Source organism: Mauremys reevesii, linkage group 21 (genome assembly GCF_016161935.1).
Source record: "Mauremys reevesii isolate NIE-2019 linkage group 21, ASM1616193v1, whole genome shotgun sequence".
In the NCBI taxonomy this organism is placed as follows: Eukaryota; Metazoa; Chordata; order Testudines; family Geoemydidae; genus Mauremys; species Mauremys reevesii.
Genome location: NC_052643.1, coordinates 6654978 through 6673096, shown reverse-complemented (window position 1 = coordinate 6673096; position 18119 = coordinate 6654978). Strand labels below are relative to the sequence as shown.

The 18119-nt window shown below is 48.7% G+C and overlaps 2 protein-coding genes across 2 annotated transcripts in view; both read left to right on the top strand.

Annotated features, from left to right (window-relative positions):
- The window catches only part of LOC120387762 (chymotrypsin-like elastase family member 2A), a 37074-nt gene that overhangs the window by 1475 nt on the left and 17480 nt on the right, over nucleotides 1-18119 (top strand). Inside the window, exons 3-7 of the mRNA XM_039508874.1 lie at nucleotides 735-832; nucleotides 1873-2001; nucleotides 4780-4916; nucleotides 5309-5454; nucleotides 5760-5912. Coding sequence (XP_039364808.1) covers nucleotides 735-832; nucleotides 1873-2001; nucleotides 4780-4916; nucleotides 5309-5454; nucleotides 5760-5912 — 663 coding nt within the window. The remainder of the gene's footprint in view (nucleotides 1-734; nucleotides 833-1872; nucleotides 2002-4779; nucleotides 4917-5308; nucleotides 5455-5759; nucleotides 5913-18119) is intronic.
- On the top strand, nucleotides 9908-16224 carry LOC120388015 (chymotrypsin-like elastase family member 2A). The gene is made up of 7 exons (XM_039509552.1): nucleotides 9908-9950; nucleotides 10259-10347; nucleotides 12166-12263; nucleotides 12355-12483; nucleotides 14047-14183; nucleotides 15477-15622; nucleotides 16060-16224. The coding sequence occupies exons 1-7, from the start codon at nucleotides 9908-9910 to the stop codon at nucleotides 16222-16224; spliced, it is 807 nt and encodes a 268-aa protein (XP_039365486.1).

The following is an 18119-nucleotide window of genomic DNA, read 5'->3' as shown; positions in this document are numbered from 1 at the left end:
TTAACCGCCCGGCTGTGCAGCGTTACTGTGCTCTTTTAAATAACTAACAGGGGAGTAAAGTGATTCCCGTCTACAGCTGATAGGTCAGCTAAATGTCAAAGCATGCTGGGACCCATCAGGATGAAAGCTCCAGAGGAGCAAGAGATCGGTGTCATTACATTTTGCTGGGTATGCTCAGCAAGTAACTGGTGTATCACAATAGGGACTATTTAACTCCTAGAATACATTGAAAAAGTAACACCTATGTAGCTCTTCACCTGTTCAAAGGTTAATGACACCCCTGTAAAGTTGATACAATCCCCATGGCATATCTGGCCAAACGGTGGCAGAGAAGCTAGGCAACCCACCCATGGTCAAACAGCCAGTCAAAGGCAAAACGGAAGTGACAACTTGGGAGTTCCCAGATCCCTGTTTCCCTAGATTCCATTTCCATGATCAGGTCACTCGCCCACTAAACCCAGTGAAATATTTAAAAAACAAAAACCCCAAACCACCTATACAGAGTGACACAGAGGTGTTTCATGAACCCATTTCTTCTGTAGCAAATACAACCCTCCATTTGGCCCATGCTTAGTAAATAGCTTTGGGAAAGCAGCACCAAAATGAAACTTTGGAAAAAAGCCTTTTCACAAGCGAGTGATCTGGATCCGGAGCACTTGGGTGCTCAGCTTTTCACCTTCCCAACAGAAGGAGAGGTCGATCCGTGAGCAGCATTCTTACCGTATCGTTCCTAGGTGTCCCTGCAATATAGTTCCAGTGGCACCTGGCGTCACACCTGTGGGGGAACCCTCATTGCATCCAACTGGGTCCTGACAGCTGCTCACTGCATCAGGTACGTTAGCTGCAGAATCCTGGAGAATCATTTCTTTGAAGTCAATGTGCAGAAAGCTGTAAATGCTCTGAGGGAAAGAGAAAGCCAAAGCATATTAATAACAGGCTCTCCACCCCAAAAAAGGTCTAGATCCTGTCTCTGGCAGTGGCCCCTACCTGATGATACACTGGAAGGGGAAACTTCATTCCTCTTCCCCTGCTTATGCCATGCCCTGCACTGTTGGCTTTATTTTTGCATGTATAACAATAAATATTATTATTAAATTATCCAGCCCTTTTTAAAATCAGCTGGGCTCTCTTTACAAGCACATGTAGCAGTGAGTTCCATAGGCTCACTAGCTCACCCACTTCCATGAAGAAATATTCCCTTTGGTTTTAAAATCACCAGCCTTCGATGTCAGTGAGAGCTTCTTGTTCTCAGGGTATGAGACGGCGTAAAAATGAGGGGAGTGATCAGCTTTGACTTTATCACCTTAAATGCCTCAGTCCAGGCCAGCTCCCCTACCCAGCAGCACAGTACAGGCCTGTTTCCTGTGCTCACATGCACTGGAGCTGGTTACTACCACTGCAGTTACAGGAAGCATCATCAGAGCAGATTTGAGCTCCCACGGGCTGGCTGTGTGTGAGGTAGGATTGCCAGGGTGCACAATACTATTACACACACCTATGTACCAGTGGAGATGCTTTTGTAATAGACATTGTCACCCTACCAGAGAGGCCTTCTGAATTGCTGGGGTGCGCCAGAAACGGCAGCCTCATGCTCCGAAGATCAGCTGGGGCCCAAGTTTAGCAGGAATCTTGGCAGGAGCCAGAGGACCACGTGGAGGTGCAGCCTCTAGTGACTATAGGTTCCAGCATGCAGTGCTCCATCTTAAGCCAACAAACGGCTGTTAATATAGCTCAGTGCATGCTGGCACCTGCAGGTTTCAGAGGGGTCCCACTGGAGACCCATTGGCCGCCCTTCCCAATGAGGCATGTGACTGCACAGCAAGCAGGGAGCTACATATCTGAGCAGCCATCCCTGTTCCTTTTCCTCCCCAGCTCTTCTCGGACCTATCGAGTGTTTCTTGGCAAATACAACCTAAAGGCTACTGAAGAAGGATCGGTTGCAGTCAGTCCAGAAAAAATCATTGTCCATGAAGGCTGGAACGCAAACCGTGTTTCAAACGGGTATGTTGATAGCAGCTGTTTATACAAAGTATTAGAGCGATGGCGCCAAACTAATCCCCTCGGTCCAGACACCCCCACGCTGGGGGCAGCTCCAAATCTGGAGCCAGTTGGTACAGCATAGGTTCAAACTGATGATTCCAAAATACTGGGAGATTGGCTGTGGGGGGTGGGCAACCCTTCCCCCAGTTCAAACCCGTGTCACATTATGGAGGATGGGGGCGCCTGGCTCAGCGAGCAGAAGCCCATCACCCCCAAAGGGACAGAGGCCAGTGCAGGAGCCACCTCCCCAATAATGAAGTGATGCCTTCAGCCTCCACTATCTCAGAAACTTTCAGACACAATCACCTGAGATGCTGACCACGTGTGGCTGTTAAAGAGTCCACAGCAGGTTTCGTAAGAGTACAGGAGAATTAACCCCAGTGTCCCTAGCCAAATTCCACCTATTGCAACTGAATTCAATTCAATGGCTGCATGGCAGAGCTGTGCATTGCTTAACAGCTGCCTTGCTTGACCCAACAGCGTCTCCTGCATCTTAGCAGTGGGTGAAGAGAGTTGTCACCAGACAGATGTGTGGAGAGGTTCATTTAATACATATGTTTAATGTATTTAAAGTCCTTTGAAATCCTCAGATGAAAGGTGGTACTAGAAGTGCAAAGTATTAGTAGTAACTTGGATTGATGCCACGTTGCTGAAGGACTCCTTGGTTCTGCTGAAGTCCTAGTGCATTAGCTCCGCTAATCAGCTCAGTTTCCAACTTTCTGCGTGTTGCATCCCCATGTATGTGGCCAAGCCCAGCTTCCCCAGACAGTAGTACAAGAACTAGGACATAAGAACAGCCATACCAATGGTCCCTCTAGTCCAGTATCTTATCTTCGGACAGTGGCCATGCCAGGGGGAATGGAAAGAACAGGTCAACTATCAAGTGACAGTCGGAGGCTTAGGGACACCCAGAGCACAGGGCTGCATCCCTGACCATCTTGGCTCATAGCCAGCGATGGACCTGTCCTCCAGGAACTTATCTAGTTGTTTTGTGTGAAGTACTTCCTTATGTTTGTTTAAAACCTCCTGTCTATTAATGACCCCTGGTTCTTGGGTTATGTGAAGGGTTAAATAACACTTTCTCCACACCAGTCATGATTTCATAGACTATCATATCCCCTCTTAAGCATCTCTTTTCCAAGATGAAAAGTCCCAGTCTTATTAATCTCTCCTCATACAGAAGCTGTTCCATACCCCTAATCATTTTATTGCCCTTCTCTGTGCCTTTTCCAATTCTAATATATCTGTTTTGAGATGGGGTGCCCAGAACTGCACGCAGAATTCAAGTGTGAGCATATCATGGATTAATAGATTGGCACTGTGATATAATGCTAACTGCCCAGGGCTGAAATGCCTCAACACCAAGCAGTTGAGAAACTTACAACATTGTGTCATCTGCCAAATGTCGGGCTGAACACCATTAAACAGAGCTAGACTGTGTCCAACTGCAGCCAACACTTTTAGATTCCACTTGTTTATTACACCTCAGTCTAGTGGTTACTGGGCACAATATAATGATATTTATTTAGGCTCAGGAAGGCTTGAAAAATTACTTAAACGCTGCCCCTGTCTGGAGAGGAAAGGCACAGCACACTGCCCTACTGTGAAGGAAGGGTTTTTGTTATATCCGTGGGGGCAGCCGGTTTAGGAAGAAATCGCTTGAGGCCAGAGAGCTGACAGCTAACAAACCACCATTTTATTTACAGACACAAAGAGCTCACTCGGCCGGCTGAAGCTGGCTGAGCTAACCCATAATAATCTAACTCAGTTGCCATAGCAACAAAAACCATGACAACCAAATACACAACAGTTTTGGCAAACTCCGAGTGGTAGAAAGAAAAACATGGAATCACTGATGCTCTCACACACCAGATGAGCCCTTGTATGTTTGGATGCTGACTCAGCAATAAACTGAAACACGAACCTCACAGGCCTCACACAAGGAAAGTCCTGGTGCTCCAACAGGGCCGGGGGGCATTAAGGCATGTGTCTGAGGTGGAGTAAGGGCTGCACAGACTGGAGGAGGAGGAGTAATGCCTCTTGAACTCCTTTATCCATGGGGGGATTCCAAGACAGAGCCAAAGGTCTCACTCCCCCAGCCCCAACAGAACACCTGCCCTAGCCTGAGAAGGAAGCCCCAGGCTGACAGGCCATCGCCTGGGAGTCTCTGAGTAGAAGGATGAGTCGGCAACAGCGTGGGCATCTCTGTAGGGAGATGCCCACCCACCACAGAGAGCTGAATGGAAACGAGTGCTTTAAATCAGGGAACCCGGACGAGTCTGAAGCTCCAGGAGCCTCTCTATATATTCTCCAGAAGCTCTCACAGTCACACGCTGTGTTTACCCCAAAGCTTGACAGAGACAGGCCAAGCCTCTCAAACTGAGCCCCGTGTGGGCAGAGGAGCTACAGATGCTGGGGCCTGGATTTCCACATGGGTTTTGGGCCATGGGGAAGGAAAATCAAGGTGCTCCACCAGGGCCTATGGGCACCAAGGCATGTGTGTGGGTGTGGTATGGGCAACGCCAAGGGGTGGGACGCCTCTGCCATGGCCTGAGGACATTCCTCCCCCTAAAGGCAGCTGGATAAATGCTGTGTATTAATGGGTCTGTGTTTTCTTCCACGCTCCCTCTGTCCATGCTCCCTCGATAAATGCTGTGTATTAATGGGTCTGTGTTTTCTTCCACGCTCCCTCTGTCCATGCTCCCTCCTCCACCCCGGCTTGTGCACACGCGAACACAGCAACGACATTGCTTTGATCAAACTCTCCCAGAGCGTCGCCCGGAGCAATCAAATCCAGCCGGCCTGCCTCCCCCAAGCAAACAGTCTCCTGGCCTCTGGCGTGGTCTGCTACGTCACAGGATGGGGAAGGCTGCAGAGTAAGTGTTAATACAGCTCAGTGGGAACACTAAGTCCGTCGGTGTTAATGTCTCCTTTGGGATTGACTGGAATAACATTATTTTTTCCGGTGCCTATTTATTCCTTGGCCTGTTTGCTGATGCTACCGCCAGTAAAGTGCTGATATGTAAATGTTAAGGTGCTAGGCCACCAGCTGATTTCCCATGCGATATTGATAGAGAGCCATTGTTAAAATGGATGACAATTATCCAGCTAGTTCAGACACTTTTCTGAGGGAGGGATGTACTAAGGACTGGATTCTGCAACCCCTCTGTGCTGGGAATCCCTGTTGACTCTTGTACCTGGATATTTTATTTGCTTTTTCTTGACTGCCAGGAGCTAATGCTACTCCCTTGTTTCTGTTCCCTCCCAGCAAACGGCGCTCTCCCAGATATACTGCAGCAAGGGCCATTGGTCGTGGTGGATTACGCCACCTGTTCCCTGCCTGCCTGGTGGGGTAGCACAGTAAAAACCACCATGGTCTGTGCAGGCGGCGACGGGGTGATCTCCAGCTGCAACGTGAGTCCAGAGAACTTGGCAGTTATGGGCGTGGCTTTAGAGAGTTCTGCATTATGGGAAGGGACGCTGAAGATGGGGCAGGGTACTAGGATCTACCCCTTCTAGTTGGGCTTTGAAACATGGCAGCTGGGAGCCATTTCATAAGAGAGAACCTATATTCATTTCATTCACACTTCTGCCTTTCTCCCATGTCTCATCTCCAACTATACAAAACCCGTGACAGTGGCTTCTCTTCTCATGCACCAGAGAAATACGTGGATTTTTCCAAACTGGCGTTCAATGACTGTGCCTCTCCTTCCTTGCAGGGGGACTCTGGTGGCCCACTGAACTGCAGAAGTGCTGATGGCACATGGGAAGTGCATGGCGTAGTCAGCTTCGGCTCCTCGCTAGGCTGTAATTATTACCGCAAACCCTCCGTTTTCACTCGAGTCTCCGCTTTCAACAGCTGGATCACTACGGTAAGGGTCTAGTGTCTGCTCCTGAGCAAGAACAAATTCTGCTATGAACTTCTAAATGGTCATTCGGGGTAAAACAAAACACCCAAAAAACAGTTCAAGACCGAGGGTTTGGCTATCTGGATAAATTGGCCAGCAGTAGCTTCCCATGTGGACACACTTCCCCCAGAATAGCTGGTGCACATCTAAATTCACACCCTTACATATTCCATAATAACTTCACCCCGTAGACAATCCCTTAACACACCAAAAGAAAATGTTGTCTTGTTTCTAGGGAATTAGTTCCTGCAGCGAAGGTGAAGTGTCTTCCTGTTGAATGGAACTATCCAAATGATTTTATTTCTAACCAAAGTTTTGGAATAAATCTGTCACACTTTATATTAAGGGTATATTTAGAGTTTTAATAAATGTTAATTGATGTCCAACAACTTAATTAGCTATCATCTATTAGTATGGTAATCAGTAACACATACTGCTCATGGTTATAATGTTGTCAAATATTTATTAACTATAAATGAACCCTTAACATAAAGGATGACTCAGAAGCCAAATCACCTCTCTTAAATACTTAGGAAAAGAGAAGGTTGTAGGACTGGTTTATGTATTTAAAGGGAGAATTTGTAGAGTCTGGATGACCCTGTTTACAGATTTTCTTCGTTTTCTGGTCTGATCCCTCCCCCCGCCTTTGCTTTACACACTGCAGGTTATGGCAAACAACTAACCTGAAGAGCCGTGGACAACAGACTAACCCTGTGCTGGGGGAAGGGAAACTCTTTTACTGCTTGAAATAAAGTCGTAATCACAAAATTCCAATCTGATGATGTGCTGAAGGAATCTGTGTATAATAAATAACCAACATTTGTTTGCAACACACATGGATAGCCTGTGCCTCGGGGAAAGGGAGGGTTTAGGATGGAAGCACATGCCAACGGTTGCAGGAAGTGATGCAACGGAGCATTTTCTTCCAGTAGATAAAACTAAACGTGAATGGAAGTGGAATATGAAGCACGACGCAAGAATGAGCGGTGGGGTGGGGGGCTCACCCAGAGCCATCTCCTTCTACAGTGGTTGCCACGAGAAATGTGTGTTGTCACCCTAGTGCCCCCACACTCCCTTCCAACCCCACATTCCCGTACTAGGCTCCAGCTGCCACCTCTCCCTTTTCCTCACACCTGAACATGGGGGAATTATAAGAACTATGAATCCCAAGAACCTGGCAATGCTCTTGATGGGAACCCAAAATACACAATGCAGGGATCCCAGCAGTTCCCCATTCAGTGATTTGATGCCGTTACTCGTTGTGTTATGCCCGCCTGTTGGACATGATCCTGGAGTGGCTGCTAACTGAAGAACATGCTGTAGAGCAAGGAACCACCTGAAAGCCACTTTGAAATATCAGGGGGGCTTTCAAAGACTGAGGATAATTTCTGATGATACATTTTAACCTTTTTAAGGGGAATGGAGCCCATGGTGCTTATCTCTTCCCAGCAGCCCACAAATCTCATACCAACAGGAGTTCCATGCGCACCTGCAGAGGGGAAAGAGAAGCCAGTGTTCATTTTTCTACCACTATAATATTTAACCCACTTGGAAAGAGTTAGTGAAAGGCCATAAATTCACCCTCTCTGCCTTGAGCTTTCAGAGCTGGGAACTACCCAATAGAAACAGCCTGGAAGGACTGAGGGACACCTACATCCCCGTTGCCTTTAGTCAAATGATCTTAACAAAGACTGAAAGGAGCAAAACAGATGCCAGACAATTGGTCAATTCAGTCCTGCACACGTGAGCAAGAATCAGGATGAGCTAAGGCCTGGGGAAGGTTCTTACTCAAAGCCAGCTGGATGAAAGTGCCATATTTGTAAGCAGAGTCTGAATGAATGCTCCCTGGCAGCTAGCTCGGAGAGGGAGAGACTCTGGGTGTGTTTATATAAATACAGTTTTCTCCTGCCCTCCTTAGATATTCAGCAGACACAGCGGTATCAAAGTGATCAACTTTGGCTGGTATTAGGGTACAAATCACCTTAGTACTGAATGCAGGGGTAGTGAAATATGGTTACCAATGTTGTAATAATTGTAGGAATACAGGGAAGCAGGACTATGCTGAACCTGTCCCAAATGAGGAGGTCACACGCCATTGAAAGAACCTCGCTAAGCCAGGGGCTCAAATGCCAGAGCCCTGTGAAAGAAAAGCAGAGGAGGGGAGCAAGTGTTCCAGCCAGAGGGTTGAAAACCTTTTCCAGGGGTTCTTTCTAGACTGGTTTAACCTGTTCTTCCCTACTCTTCAAAGACTAGAGCTAAATAGGCTTTATTAAGAGTCTTTTAAATACTCAACCAGAGCTTAAAATCAGCTGTGATAGGACTGTATTCTGCCCAGAACTGAACATCACTAAATCACTGACTGGGAGAGGTTACAGCAGAAGCGGGAGGTGGTGAGCAGTGGAGGGAGCATGGTGGCTTTTACCCCCACCACATACTCACGGCAGGAGGCGAATTCGTGCGGGTGCACCTCTGAACTCTAGGTCTGCACTGACCAGGGACAATGACTGTGAGTGGGGGATGGGCAGGGTGAGGGGTGCACACTATAGGGAGTTTGGTGTTGGACTCAACAACCTGGAGCAAAGGACACTGCCCAGTGTACTCTGGGGAGGGTGTCTTGCTCATGCTTTTATGTTTATGAATCCCGCTTGTGTTGCTTTCTCAAATTAATGCTAGGTTACTTTTATTAAAGAAACTCTTTCTACCTCAAGTATCAGGGGGTAGCCATGTTGGTCTGTAGCCACAAAAACAACGAGGAGTCCAGAGGCACCTTAAAGACTAACAGATTTATTTGGGCATAAGCTTTCGTGGGTGAAAAACCCACTTCTTCTGATGCATGGAGTGAAGAGGAATTGGTTTAGGTTCCCCTTTTGCAAAGCAGTGTGGTGTGTGCGTCAACTGGCAAGTGTCAACCAGCGTGTTCCCAAAGGTGGGAGTCGTGGGCCGGGGAGCGCTTGAGCAACTGGGGTGTCTTTGTGGAGTTAGCAGTGGTCCTGGGGGCCTAGGGCAGCTGGACCATGACGTCCCAGTCCCATGATGGGGAAACGGACAGAGAGCCTGTGCCAAAGGACCATGCCAGAGAGGCCAAAAGAAAGCGACAGCGCTGGAGTCTACTCAGACCAAGGAAAACCTAAACCTCACATGGCCCAATGTGGTGGGACCCATATGCATATGCAGCAGCCTGGTGAGTTTCCAGCAGGAAGAGCTTTACCAGGGCTGTGAAAAAGTTCTGACATACGGTTTCTAGCTTCCCAATTACTTTGGGGCTTAAGGAGAAGGTGGGTGTGTGTGTGTGTAGTGGGGGAGGAGGGAACTGTCTGTGGGTCTTTATATTTTTGGGGCTGGGGACTCTAATTATTGCTCCCAAGGGCTTACTGGTCTCCCCATCTCATCCCCTGAAAAAAGGCCACTTAGGCAAGGCTCTAATAATATTCCGGTGCCCGTCCCGTCAATGCCACCCCCCCACGCTTTTGCCCCTTGGCCACATGCCCAAATGTCCTGCCTCACCCCTGTCCCAACCTTACCTAACCCTCAAACCCAGGCCCTGGTGGCTTTGTCCTGAGCCTGATCCTTCCATTGCAACACCAGAGGCTCCTGGAGGACCTTGTGGACTAGGAGTTCCCCCATGACTTGCTGGAAGGAGATTTACACCCTCAAAATTCAGGTAATTTTCCCTTCCATTCACATATTTGCGACCAGGACTCAAGGTAGCAGGAGAGCGACCAGCTGCAACAAACAAAATCCGGCTCACGCAGCGCTCCCCACACACGGCAGAGTGGAAGCCTGTATCTCAAGGTCCAGCTTTTTTTAGCATTTGCACACACAGAAAATGTCCCATGGTTGCAAAACCTTCCCACTGGTAACTGAGCCGCATGCCCCCTCCCCCAGGCCGTATCTCCCAGAGATAAGCGCTACAGCCATATAAGAGGGCTCAGCAGAGGCGCTGCTCCTGACACGGCGCCATGATTGGTATCTTGTTCGCTACCCTGATGCTGGCTGCTAGGGGTAGGTATCCCGCCTAGATGTAGGTTTTCATCTGTTTTAATAACCACAGATTTCTAGCTTGAGCCTGTGGTTCTGATGCTGATCAGCAGCCTGGAGGTGCTCAGATATCAGAGTAATGGGCACAGTCTAAGGGTCAGAATAGACTATGGCTTAGAAACATCTATAGCGATAGAAAGGACGCCAGGTCGGGCCCCTGACACTGAAGAAGAGCGGTTCAACCACGTGTAACACAAAGATCAGGTCAGTTTTGGTTGGTGGCTTGATCTGTTCTGATTTCTAAAGCAGACCCCGTCTTGTGTCCCTCGCAGCCCTCAGTTGTGGAGATTCCGCCTACCCGCCTCTCTTGACCAGAGTGGTTGGAGGAGAAGATGTGAGACCATTCAGCTGGCCCTGGCAGGTTAGTGATTCCGGGTTTCCTTAGCCCAGTCCAGGATACCTTGAGCCACGTTGCCTTCCCATTACGTTGGTACTTGCTTTGCTCAGCATACGCTTGCGTTGATGACATTTCCCTGTCTGTTATGCGATAACTTTTGAACACAGTATCCGATCAATTCCAACTTCCAGGGAATGTTCTAGGCATCAGTGGTCAGAGCCCGACTGAGTTTACTGAAAATCAGACAACGAGAAGGCAGAAAGGTTGAGGACACCTGGAGCCCCCTGCATCTGGTTAGCTGACACAGCAGCTTTAGCTGGTTCTATAATAATAGACATCGATCAAATAAGTGGTTGATGGCAGCCATTGACCCCGTCTAGTGTAACAATACACCCCAGATCACAGCCCTGCCCATCATCCCAGTGGAATGGAAGATTTTTGACCGTCTGAAGGACTTTGTTCCTTCATGGAAAGAAAAGAAATAATTTAACAAATTATACAAGCGGAATTGTTTACACATGTTCCTGATGTGAGGGGGATGTGAGGGCAGCACAAAAGTCGCTTGGGGGTAGAATGGGAAATGCAACTTAAGGACCCCTGGTGCGTGCGGTGAGCTCAGCCTACAGAGGCAACAAAGTGGGAGACCGTGTAGGTGTATCATGGCTGTATTCTGAATGGGACACACTACAAGGACAACTGGCCTTGTGCTTAAGGTGCAGGAAGAGATGTGAGCTCTCCCAGCTCTGCCACTGACTCACTGCCTGCCCTTAAGCAAGTCACTTAGCACTCAAGCCAGCTCCCATTGAAATCAGAGAGGGAGGAGGAACTCACCCTGGCTTCAATGGGTGTGGGAACTGGCTCTCTTTGCACCCAGGGCCTTGTGGTGAGAGCTTTGATAAGCTTGTCACTGAACAGCAAATAAAAAGCATGCTGGGAAATGACACTGACATGATATTTTGGGACACGGTACCTCAGTTTCTGATCCTCCTCCCAAGGGCGCATGTCGGGATTCATTTGCCAATGCTGGAGCTCCTTGTGCGGCAGGTGCTAAAGACGAGGTACCAATTAATGACGACTGTTAACCGCCCGGCTGTGCAGCGTTACTGTGCTCTTTTAAGGAACTAACGGGGGAGTAAAGTGATTCCCGTCTACAGCTGATAGGTCAGCTAAGTGTCAAAGCATGCTGGGACCCATCAGGATGAAAGCTCCAGAGGAACAAGAGATCAGTGTCATTACATTTTGCTGGGTATGCAGAGCCATGCTCAGCCAGTAACTGGTGTATCACAATAGGGACTATTTAACTCCTAGAATACATTGAAAAAGTAGCACCTATGTAGCTCTTCACCTGTTCAAAGGTTAATAAATGACACCCCTGTAAAGTTGATACAATCCTCATGGCATATCTGGCCAAACGGTGGCAGAGAAGCTAAGCAACCCACCCATGGTCACACAGTGAGTCAAAGGCAAAACAGAAGTGACAACTTGGGAGTTCCCGGATCCCTGTTTCCCTAGATTCCATTTCCATGATCAGGTCACTCGCCCACTAATCCCAGTGAAATATTTAAAAAACAAAACCCCCAAACCACCTACAGGGACCTATTTCTACACAGAGTGACAAAGAGGTGTTTCATGAACCCATTTCTTCTGTAGCAAAGACAACCCTCCGTTTGGCCCATGCTTAGTAAATAGCTTTGGGAAAGCAGCACCAAAATGAAACTTTGGAAAAAAGCCTTTTCACAAGCGAGTGATCTGGATCCGGAGCACTTGGGTGCTCAGCTTTTCACCTTCCCAACAGAAGGAGAGGTCGATCCGTGAGCAGCATTCTTACCGTATCATTCCTAGGTGTCCCTGCAATATAGTTCCAGTGGCACCTGGCATCACACCTGTGGGGGAACCCTCATTGCATCCAACTGGGTCCTGACAGCTGCTCACTGCATCAGGTACGTTAGCTGCAGAATCCTGGTGTGTGACTGCGCAGCAAGCAGGTAGCTACATATCTGAGCAGCTCTCCCTATTCCTTTTCCTCCCCAGCTCTTCTCGGACCTATCGAGTGCTTCTTGGCAAATACAACCTAATGGTTAATGAAGAAGGATCGATTGCAGTCAGTCCAGAAAGAATCATTGTCCATCAACGCTGGAATCCAAACAATGTCGCAGACGGGTAAGTTGATGGCAGCTATTTTTATGAACTCTGAGAGATAGGGCCCCAAACCAAACACCCCTGCACCGTGGGCAACTTCAAATCTGGAGCCAGTTGTTACAGCATAGGCCAGAGGTCCCCAAACTGTGGGTGGAGAAATGTTCTGGGAGGCACAGCTGAGGCCTGGGCCAGCCCCCCATGAGGGATGGGGAGGGACCGCCATCCAGCTCCACTCCTGGGCCCAGCCCCAACTGTTGGCCCCACGCCCAGGGCCCTACTCCCAGCCCCACACCTGGGGCCCCGGGAGTCAGCCTAGGCCCCCAGACGAGGTTCCGTTCCCAGCCCCACCTCCGCTGTGGCCCCCAGCCTTGGCCCCCTTACCCCTGTCTGCATCCCCCTCTACCCAGAGCCGTGGGCCTGATTCCCGCCTGGGGGAGAGGGGGCGCGTACTGGAGTAAGGGGGGCGTGCGAGGTAAAAAGTTTGGGGACCACCGCATAGGCTCATACTGATGATTCCAAAATACTGGGAGACTGGATGTGGGGAGTGGTGAACCCTTCCCCCAGTTCAAACCCTTGTCACATTATGGAGGATGGGTGCGCCTGGCTCAGCGAGCAGACACCCATCACCCCCAAAGGGACAGATGCCAGTGCAGGAGCCACCTCCCCAATAATGAAGTGATGCCTTCAGCCTCCACTATCTCAGAAACTTTCAGACACATTCACCTGAGATGCTGACCGTGTGTGGCTGTTAAAGAGTCCACAGCAGGTTTCGTAAGAGTACAGGTTAATTAACCCCAGTCTCCTGGCCAAATTCCAGCAACTGAATTCAATTCAATGCCTGCATGGCAGAGCTGTGCATTGCTTAACAGCTGCCTTGCTCGACCCAACAGCGTCTCCTGCATCTTAGCAGTGGGTGAAGAGAGCTCTCACCAGACAGGTGTGTGGAGAGGTTCATTTAATACATACAGTTAATGTATGTAAAGTCCTTTGAAATCCTCAGATGAAAGGTGCTACTAGAAGTGCAAAGTATTATTAGTAACTTGGATTGATGCCACGTTGCTGAAGGACTCCTTGGTTCTGCTGAAGTCCTGGTGCATTAGATCTGCTAATCAGCTCAGCTTCCAACTTTCAGCTTCCAACTTTCTGCGAGTTGTATTCCCAAGTATGAGGCCAAGCCCAGCTTCCCCAGGCAGTAGTACAAGAACTAGGATGTAAGAATGGACATACTGCATCAGACCAATGGTCCATCTAGTCTAGTATCTTGTCATCGGACAGTGGCCAAAACCTGCCTGAGAAGGAAGCCTCTGGTTCAAAGGCCATTTCCTGGGAGTCTCTGAGTAGAAGGACGAGTCAGTAACAGCATGGGCAGGTCTGTAGGCAGATGCCTGCCCACCACAAGGAGCTGAACGGAAACGAGTGCTTTAAATCAGGGAACCTGGACGAGCCTGAAGCTCCAGGAGCCTCTCCAAAGCGAATAGACAGAGCCCTCTATAAATGCTATGTATTAATGGGTCTGTGTTTTCTTCCACTCTCCCTCTCTACGCGCTCCCGCCTCCACCCCGGCTTGTGCACACGCGAACACAGCAACGACATCGCTTTGATCAAACTCTCCCAGAGCGTCGCCCTGAGCGATCAAATCCAGCCGGCCTGCCTCCCTCCGGTAAACAGTCTCCTGGCCTCTGGCGTGGTCTGCTACGTCACAGGATGGGGAAGGCCGCAGAGTAAGCATTAATACAGCTCAGTGGGAACACTAAGTCCGTCTGTGTTAATGTCTCCTTTAGGATTGACTGGAATAAGGTTATTTTTTCTGGTGCTCCTTAGCCCGTAATTCAAAGAGAGATCTGACCAGGCTCTGGCTCCACTACTGCAGCAGAGATGTTCTTGCATTTTCCTTGCAGAATGTTTAGCTTTCGTTAGGATCCCAGCTGAGGCCTCGAGATGCAATTGTAACCCAAGTCAGAGCGGTCTGAAGACTGGTGGGGCTGTTAGTGCTCATGGAAGAGTTGAAAAGCTGCTTTAAAGAAGTGAATGTTAGTGATGGACAGCCAGCCTGGAACAGGGAAGGCCCCGTGCAGAGAACGGGTACAATGCAGGCAACAGCCTTGTGCTTCATAGAATCATAGAATCTCAGGGTTGGAAGGGACCTCAGGAGGTCATCTAGTCCAACCCCCTGCTCAAAGCAGGACCAAAGCCAACTAAATCATCCCAGCCAGGGCTTTGTCAAGCCTGACCTTAAAAACCTCCAAGGAAGGAGATTCCACCACCTCCCTAGGTAACCCATTCCAGTGCTTCACCACCCTACTAGTGAAAAAGTTTTTCCTAATGTCCAACCTAAACCTCCCCCTCTGCAATTTGAGACCATTACTCCTTGTTCTGTCATCTTCTACCACTGAGAACAGTCTAGATCCATCCTCTTTGGAACCCCCTTTCAGGTAGTTGAAAGCAGCTATCAAATCCCCCCTCATTCTTCTCTTCTACAGACTAAACAATCCCAGTTCCCTCAGCCTCTCCTCATAAGTCATGTGCTCCAGCCCCCTAATCATTTTTGTTGCCCTCCGCTGGACTCTCTCCAATTTATCCACATCCTTGTAGTGTGGGGCCCAAAACTGGACCCCACACTCCAAATGAGGTACTCCAAATGAGGCCTCACCAGTGCTTCAATCCTGACCAGGATGCATCACCTAGAGAAGTGAGAGCAGAGGGCAGGGATCCTGGCCTATTCCTTCTTTGGCCTGTTTGCCGATGCTACCACTAGTAGGGTGTTGATATGTGAACATTCAGGTGCTAGGCCACCAGCTGATTTCCCATGCGATATTGACAGAGAGCCATTGTTAAAATGGATGAGGATTATCCAGCTAGTTCAGACACTTTTCTGAGGGAGGGATGTACTAAGGACTGGATTCTGCAACCCCTCTGTGCTTGGAATCCCTGTTGACTCTTGTACCTGGACATGTTATTTGCTGTTTCTTGACTGCCAGGAGCTAATGCTACTCCCTTGTTTCTGTTCCCTCCAGCAAACGGTACTCTCTCAGGTAAACTGCAGCAATGGCGATTGGTCGTGGTGGATTACGCCACCTGTTCCCTGCCTAGCTGGGGGGGGAGTTCAGTAAAAACCACCATGATCTGTGCAAGAGGCGACGGGGTGATCTCCAGCTGCAACGTGAGTCCAGAGAACTTGGCAATTATGGACATGGCTTTAGAGAGTTCTGCATTATGGGAAAGGACTCTGAAGATGGGGCAGGGTACTAGGATCCACCCCTTCTAGAAGGGCTTTGAAACCCCTTCGTAGAGGCTGATAGCAATTAACGTGTTGAAGGAGTATTTAATAAACACATTTCTATACTCTTGCCTGCAAGAGGGATCCACCCCAAACCCCTGGTTCCAAACTCCCCCTGCATGTTGGACCTGAACATGGCAGCTGGGAACCATCTCATAAGACAGAACCTATACTCATTTCATTCACACTCCTGCCTTTCTTCCATGTCCCATCTCCAATTATACGAGACCCGTGACAGTGACTTCTCTACTCATGCACCATAGAAAGACATGGATTTTTCCAAACTAGTGTTCCATGATTATGCCTCTCCTTCCTTGCAGTGGGACTCTGGTAGCCCACTGAACTGCAGAGGTGCTGATAGCACGTGGGAAGTGCATGGCATAGCCAGCTTCAGGTCCGTGCTAAGCTGTAATTATTACCAGAAACCCTTCATCTTCACTCGGGTCTCCGCTTTCAAAGACTGGATCACTACGGTAAGCGTCTAGTGTCTGCTCCTGAGCAAGAATAATCTCTGCTGTGAACTTCTAAATGGTCATTCAGGGTAAAACAGGACAAAACACCTGCAAAACAAGACTGAGGGTTTGGCTATATGAGTATATTGGCCAGCAGGAACTTCCCATGTGGACACACACATCCCAGAATAGCTAGTGCACTTTAAATTCATCCCCTAACTTATTCCATAACTTGACCATGTAAACAATCCCTTAATACAACAAGAGAGAATGTTGTCTTGTTTCTAGGGAATTAGTTCCTGCAGTGAAGGTGAAGTGTCTTCCTGTTGAAGGAAACTAGCCAAATGATCTTCATTTCTAACCAAAGTTCAGACATTTTGGAATAAATCTGTCACACTTTATATTAAGGGTATATTTAGAGTTTTAATAAATGTTAATTGATATCCAACAACTTAATTATCTATCACTGATTATCATAGTAATAGATAACACATACTGCTCATGGCTATAATGTTATCAAATGTTTATAACTATAAATGAACTCTTAACATAAAGAATGACTCAGAAGCCAAATCACCTCTCTTAAAGAGAAGGTTGTAGGACTGGTTTATGTATTTAAAGGGACAATTTGTAGAGTTTGGATGACCCTGTTTACAGATTTTCTTTGTTTTCTGGTCTGATCCCTCCCCCTCGCCCCGCCTTTGCTTTACACACTGCAGGTTATGGCAAACAACTTAGCTGAAGAACCGTGGACAACAGACTAACCCTGTGCTGGGAGAAGGGAAGCTATTTTGCTGCTTGAAATAAAGTCGTAATCACAAAATTCCAATCTGATGATGTGCTGAAGGAATCTGTGTATAATAAATAACCAACATTTGTTTGCAACACACATGGATAGCCTGTGCCTCGGGGAAAGGGAGGGTTTAGGATAGAAGCGCATGCCAACGGTTGCAGGAAGTGATGCAATGGAGCATTTTCTTCCAGTAGATAAAACTAAACGTGAATGGAAGTGGAATATGAAGCACGACACAAGAATGAGGGGTTGGGGGCTTACCCAGAGCCATCTCCTTCCACAGTGGTTGCCACGAGAAATGGGTGTTGTCACCCTAGTGCCCCCACACATCCTTCTAACCCACATTCCTATACTAGGCTCGAGCTGCCAACTCCCCCTTCTCCTCACACTTAAGCATGGGGGTTATAAGAACTATGAATCCCAAGAACCTGGCAATGCTCTTGATGGGAACCCAAAATACACAATGCAGGGATCCCAGCAGTTCCCCATTCGGTGATTTGATGCCGTTACTCGTTGTGTTATGCCCGCCTGTTGGACATGATCCTGGAGCGGCTGCTAACTGAAGAACATGCTGTAGAGCAAGGAACCACCTGAAAGCCACTTTGAAATATCAGGGGGGCTTTCAAAGACTGAGGATAATTTCTGATGATACATTTTAACCTTTTTAAGGGGAATGGAGCCCATGGTGCTTATCTCTTCCCAGCAGCCCACAAATCTCATACCAACAGGAGTTCCATGCGCACCTGCAGAGGGGAAAGAGAAGCCAGTGTTCATTTTTCTACCACTATAATATTTAACCCACTTGGAAAGAGTTAGTGAAAGGCCATAAATTCACCCTCTCTGCCTTGAGCTTTCAGAGCTGGGAACTACCCAAGAGAAACAGCCTGGAAGCAGGGCCGGCTCCAGACCCCAGCGCGCCAAGCAGGCGCGTGGGGCGGCATTGTCGGGGCAGGGCGGCATTTGGCTCCGGCGGACCTTCCGCAGTCATGCCTGTGGGAGGTCCACCGGAGCCCCGGGACAAGCGGACCTGCCGCAGGCATGACTGCGGAGGGTCCCCTCTTCCCGCGGTGCCGCTTGAGCCCCCGCAGGCATGACTGCGGCGGGTGCGCTGGTCCCGCGGCTTGGACGGATGCTC

What these genes read in the sequence shown, in the direction of transcription:
- LOC120388015 (XM_039509552.1), top strand. Translation starts at nt 9,908, where the DNA reads ATGATTGGTATCTTGTTCGCTACCCTGATGCTGGCTGCTAGGG. An exon ending in AGGATGGGGAAGGCCGCAGA is followed by an intron (nt 14,184 to 15,476) that starts GTAAGCATTAAT and finishes TGTTCCCTCCAG; the next exon opens with CAAACGGTACTCTCTCAGGT. An exon ending in GGGTGATCTCCAGCTGCAAC is followed by an intron (nt 15,623 to 16,059) that starts GTGAGTCCAGAG and finishes CCTTCCTTGCAG; the next exon opens with TGGGACTCTGGTAGCCCACT.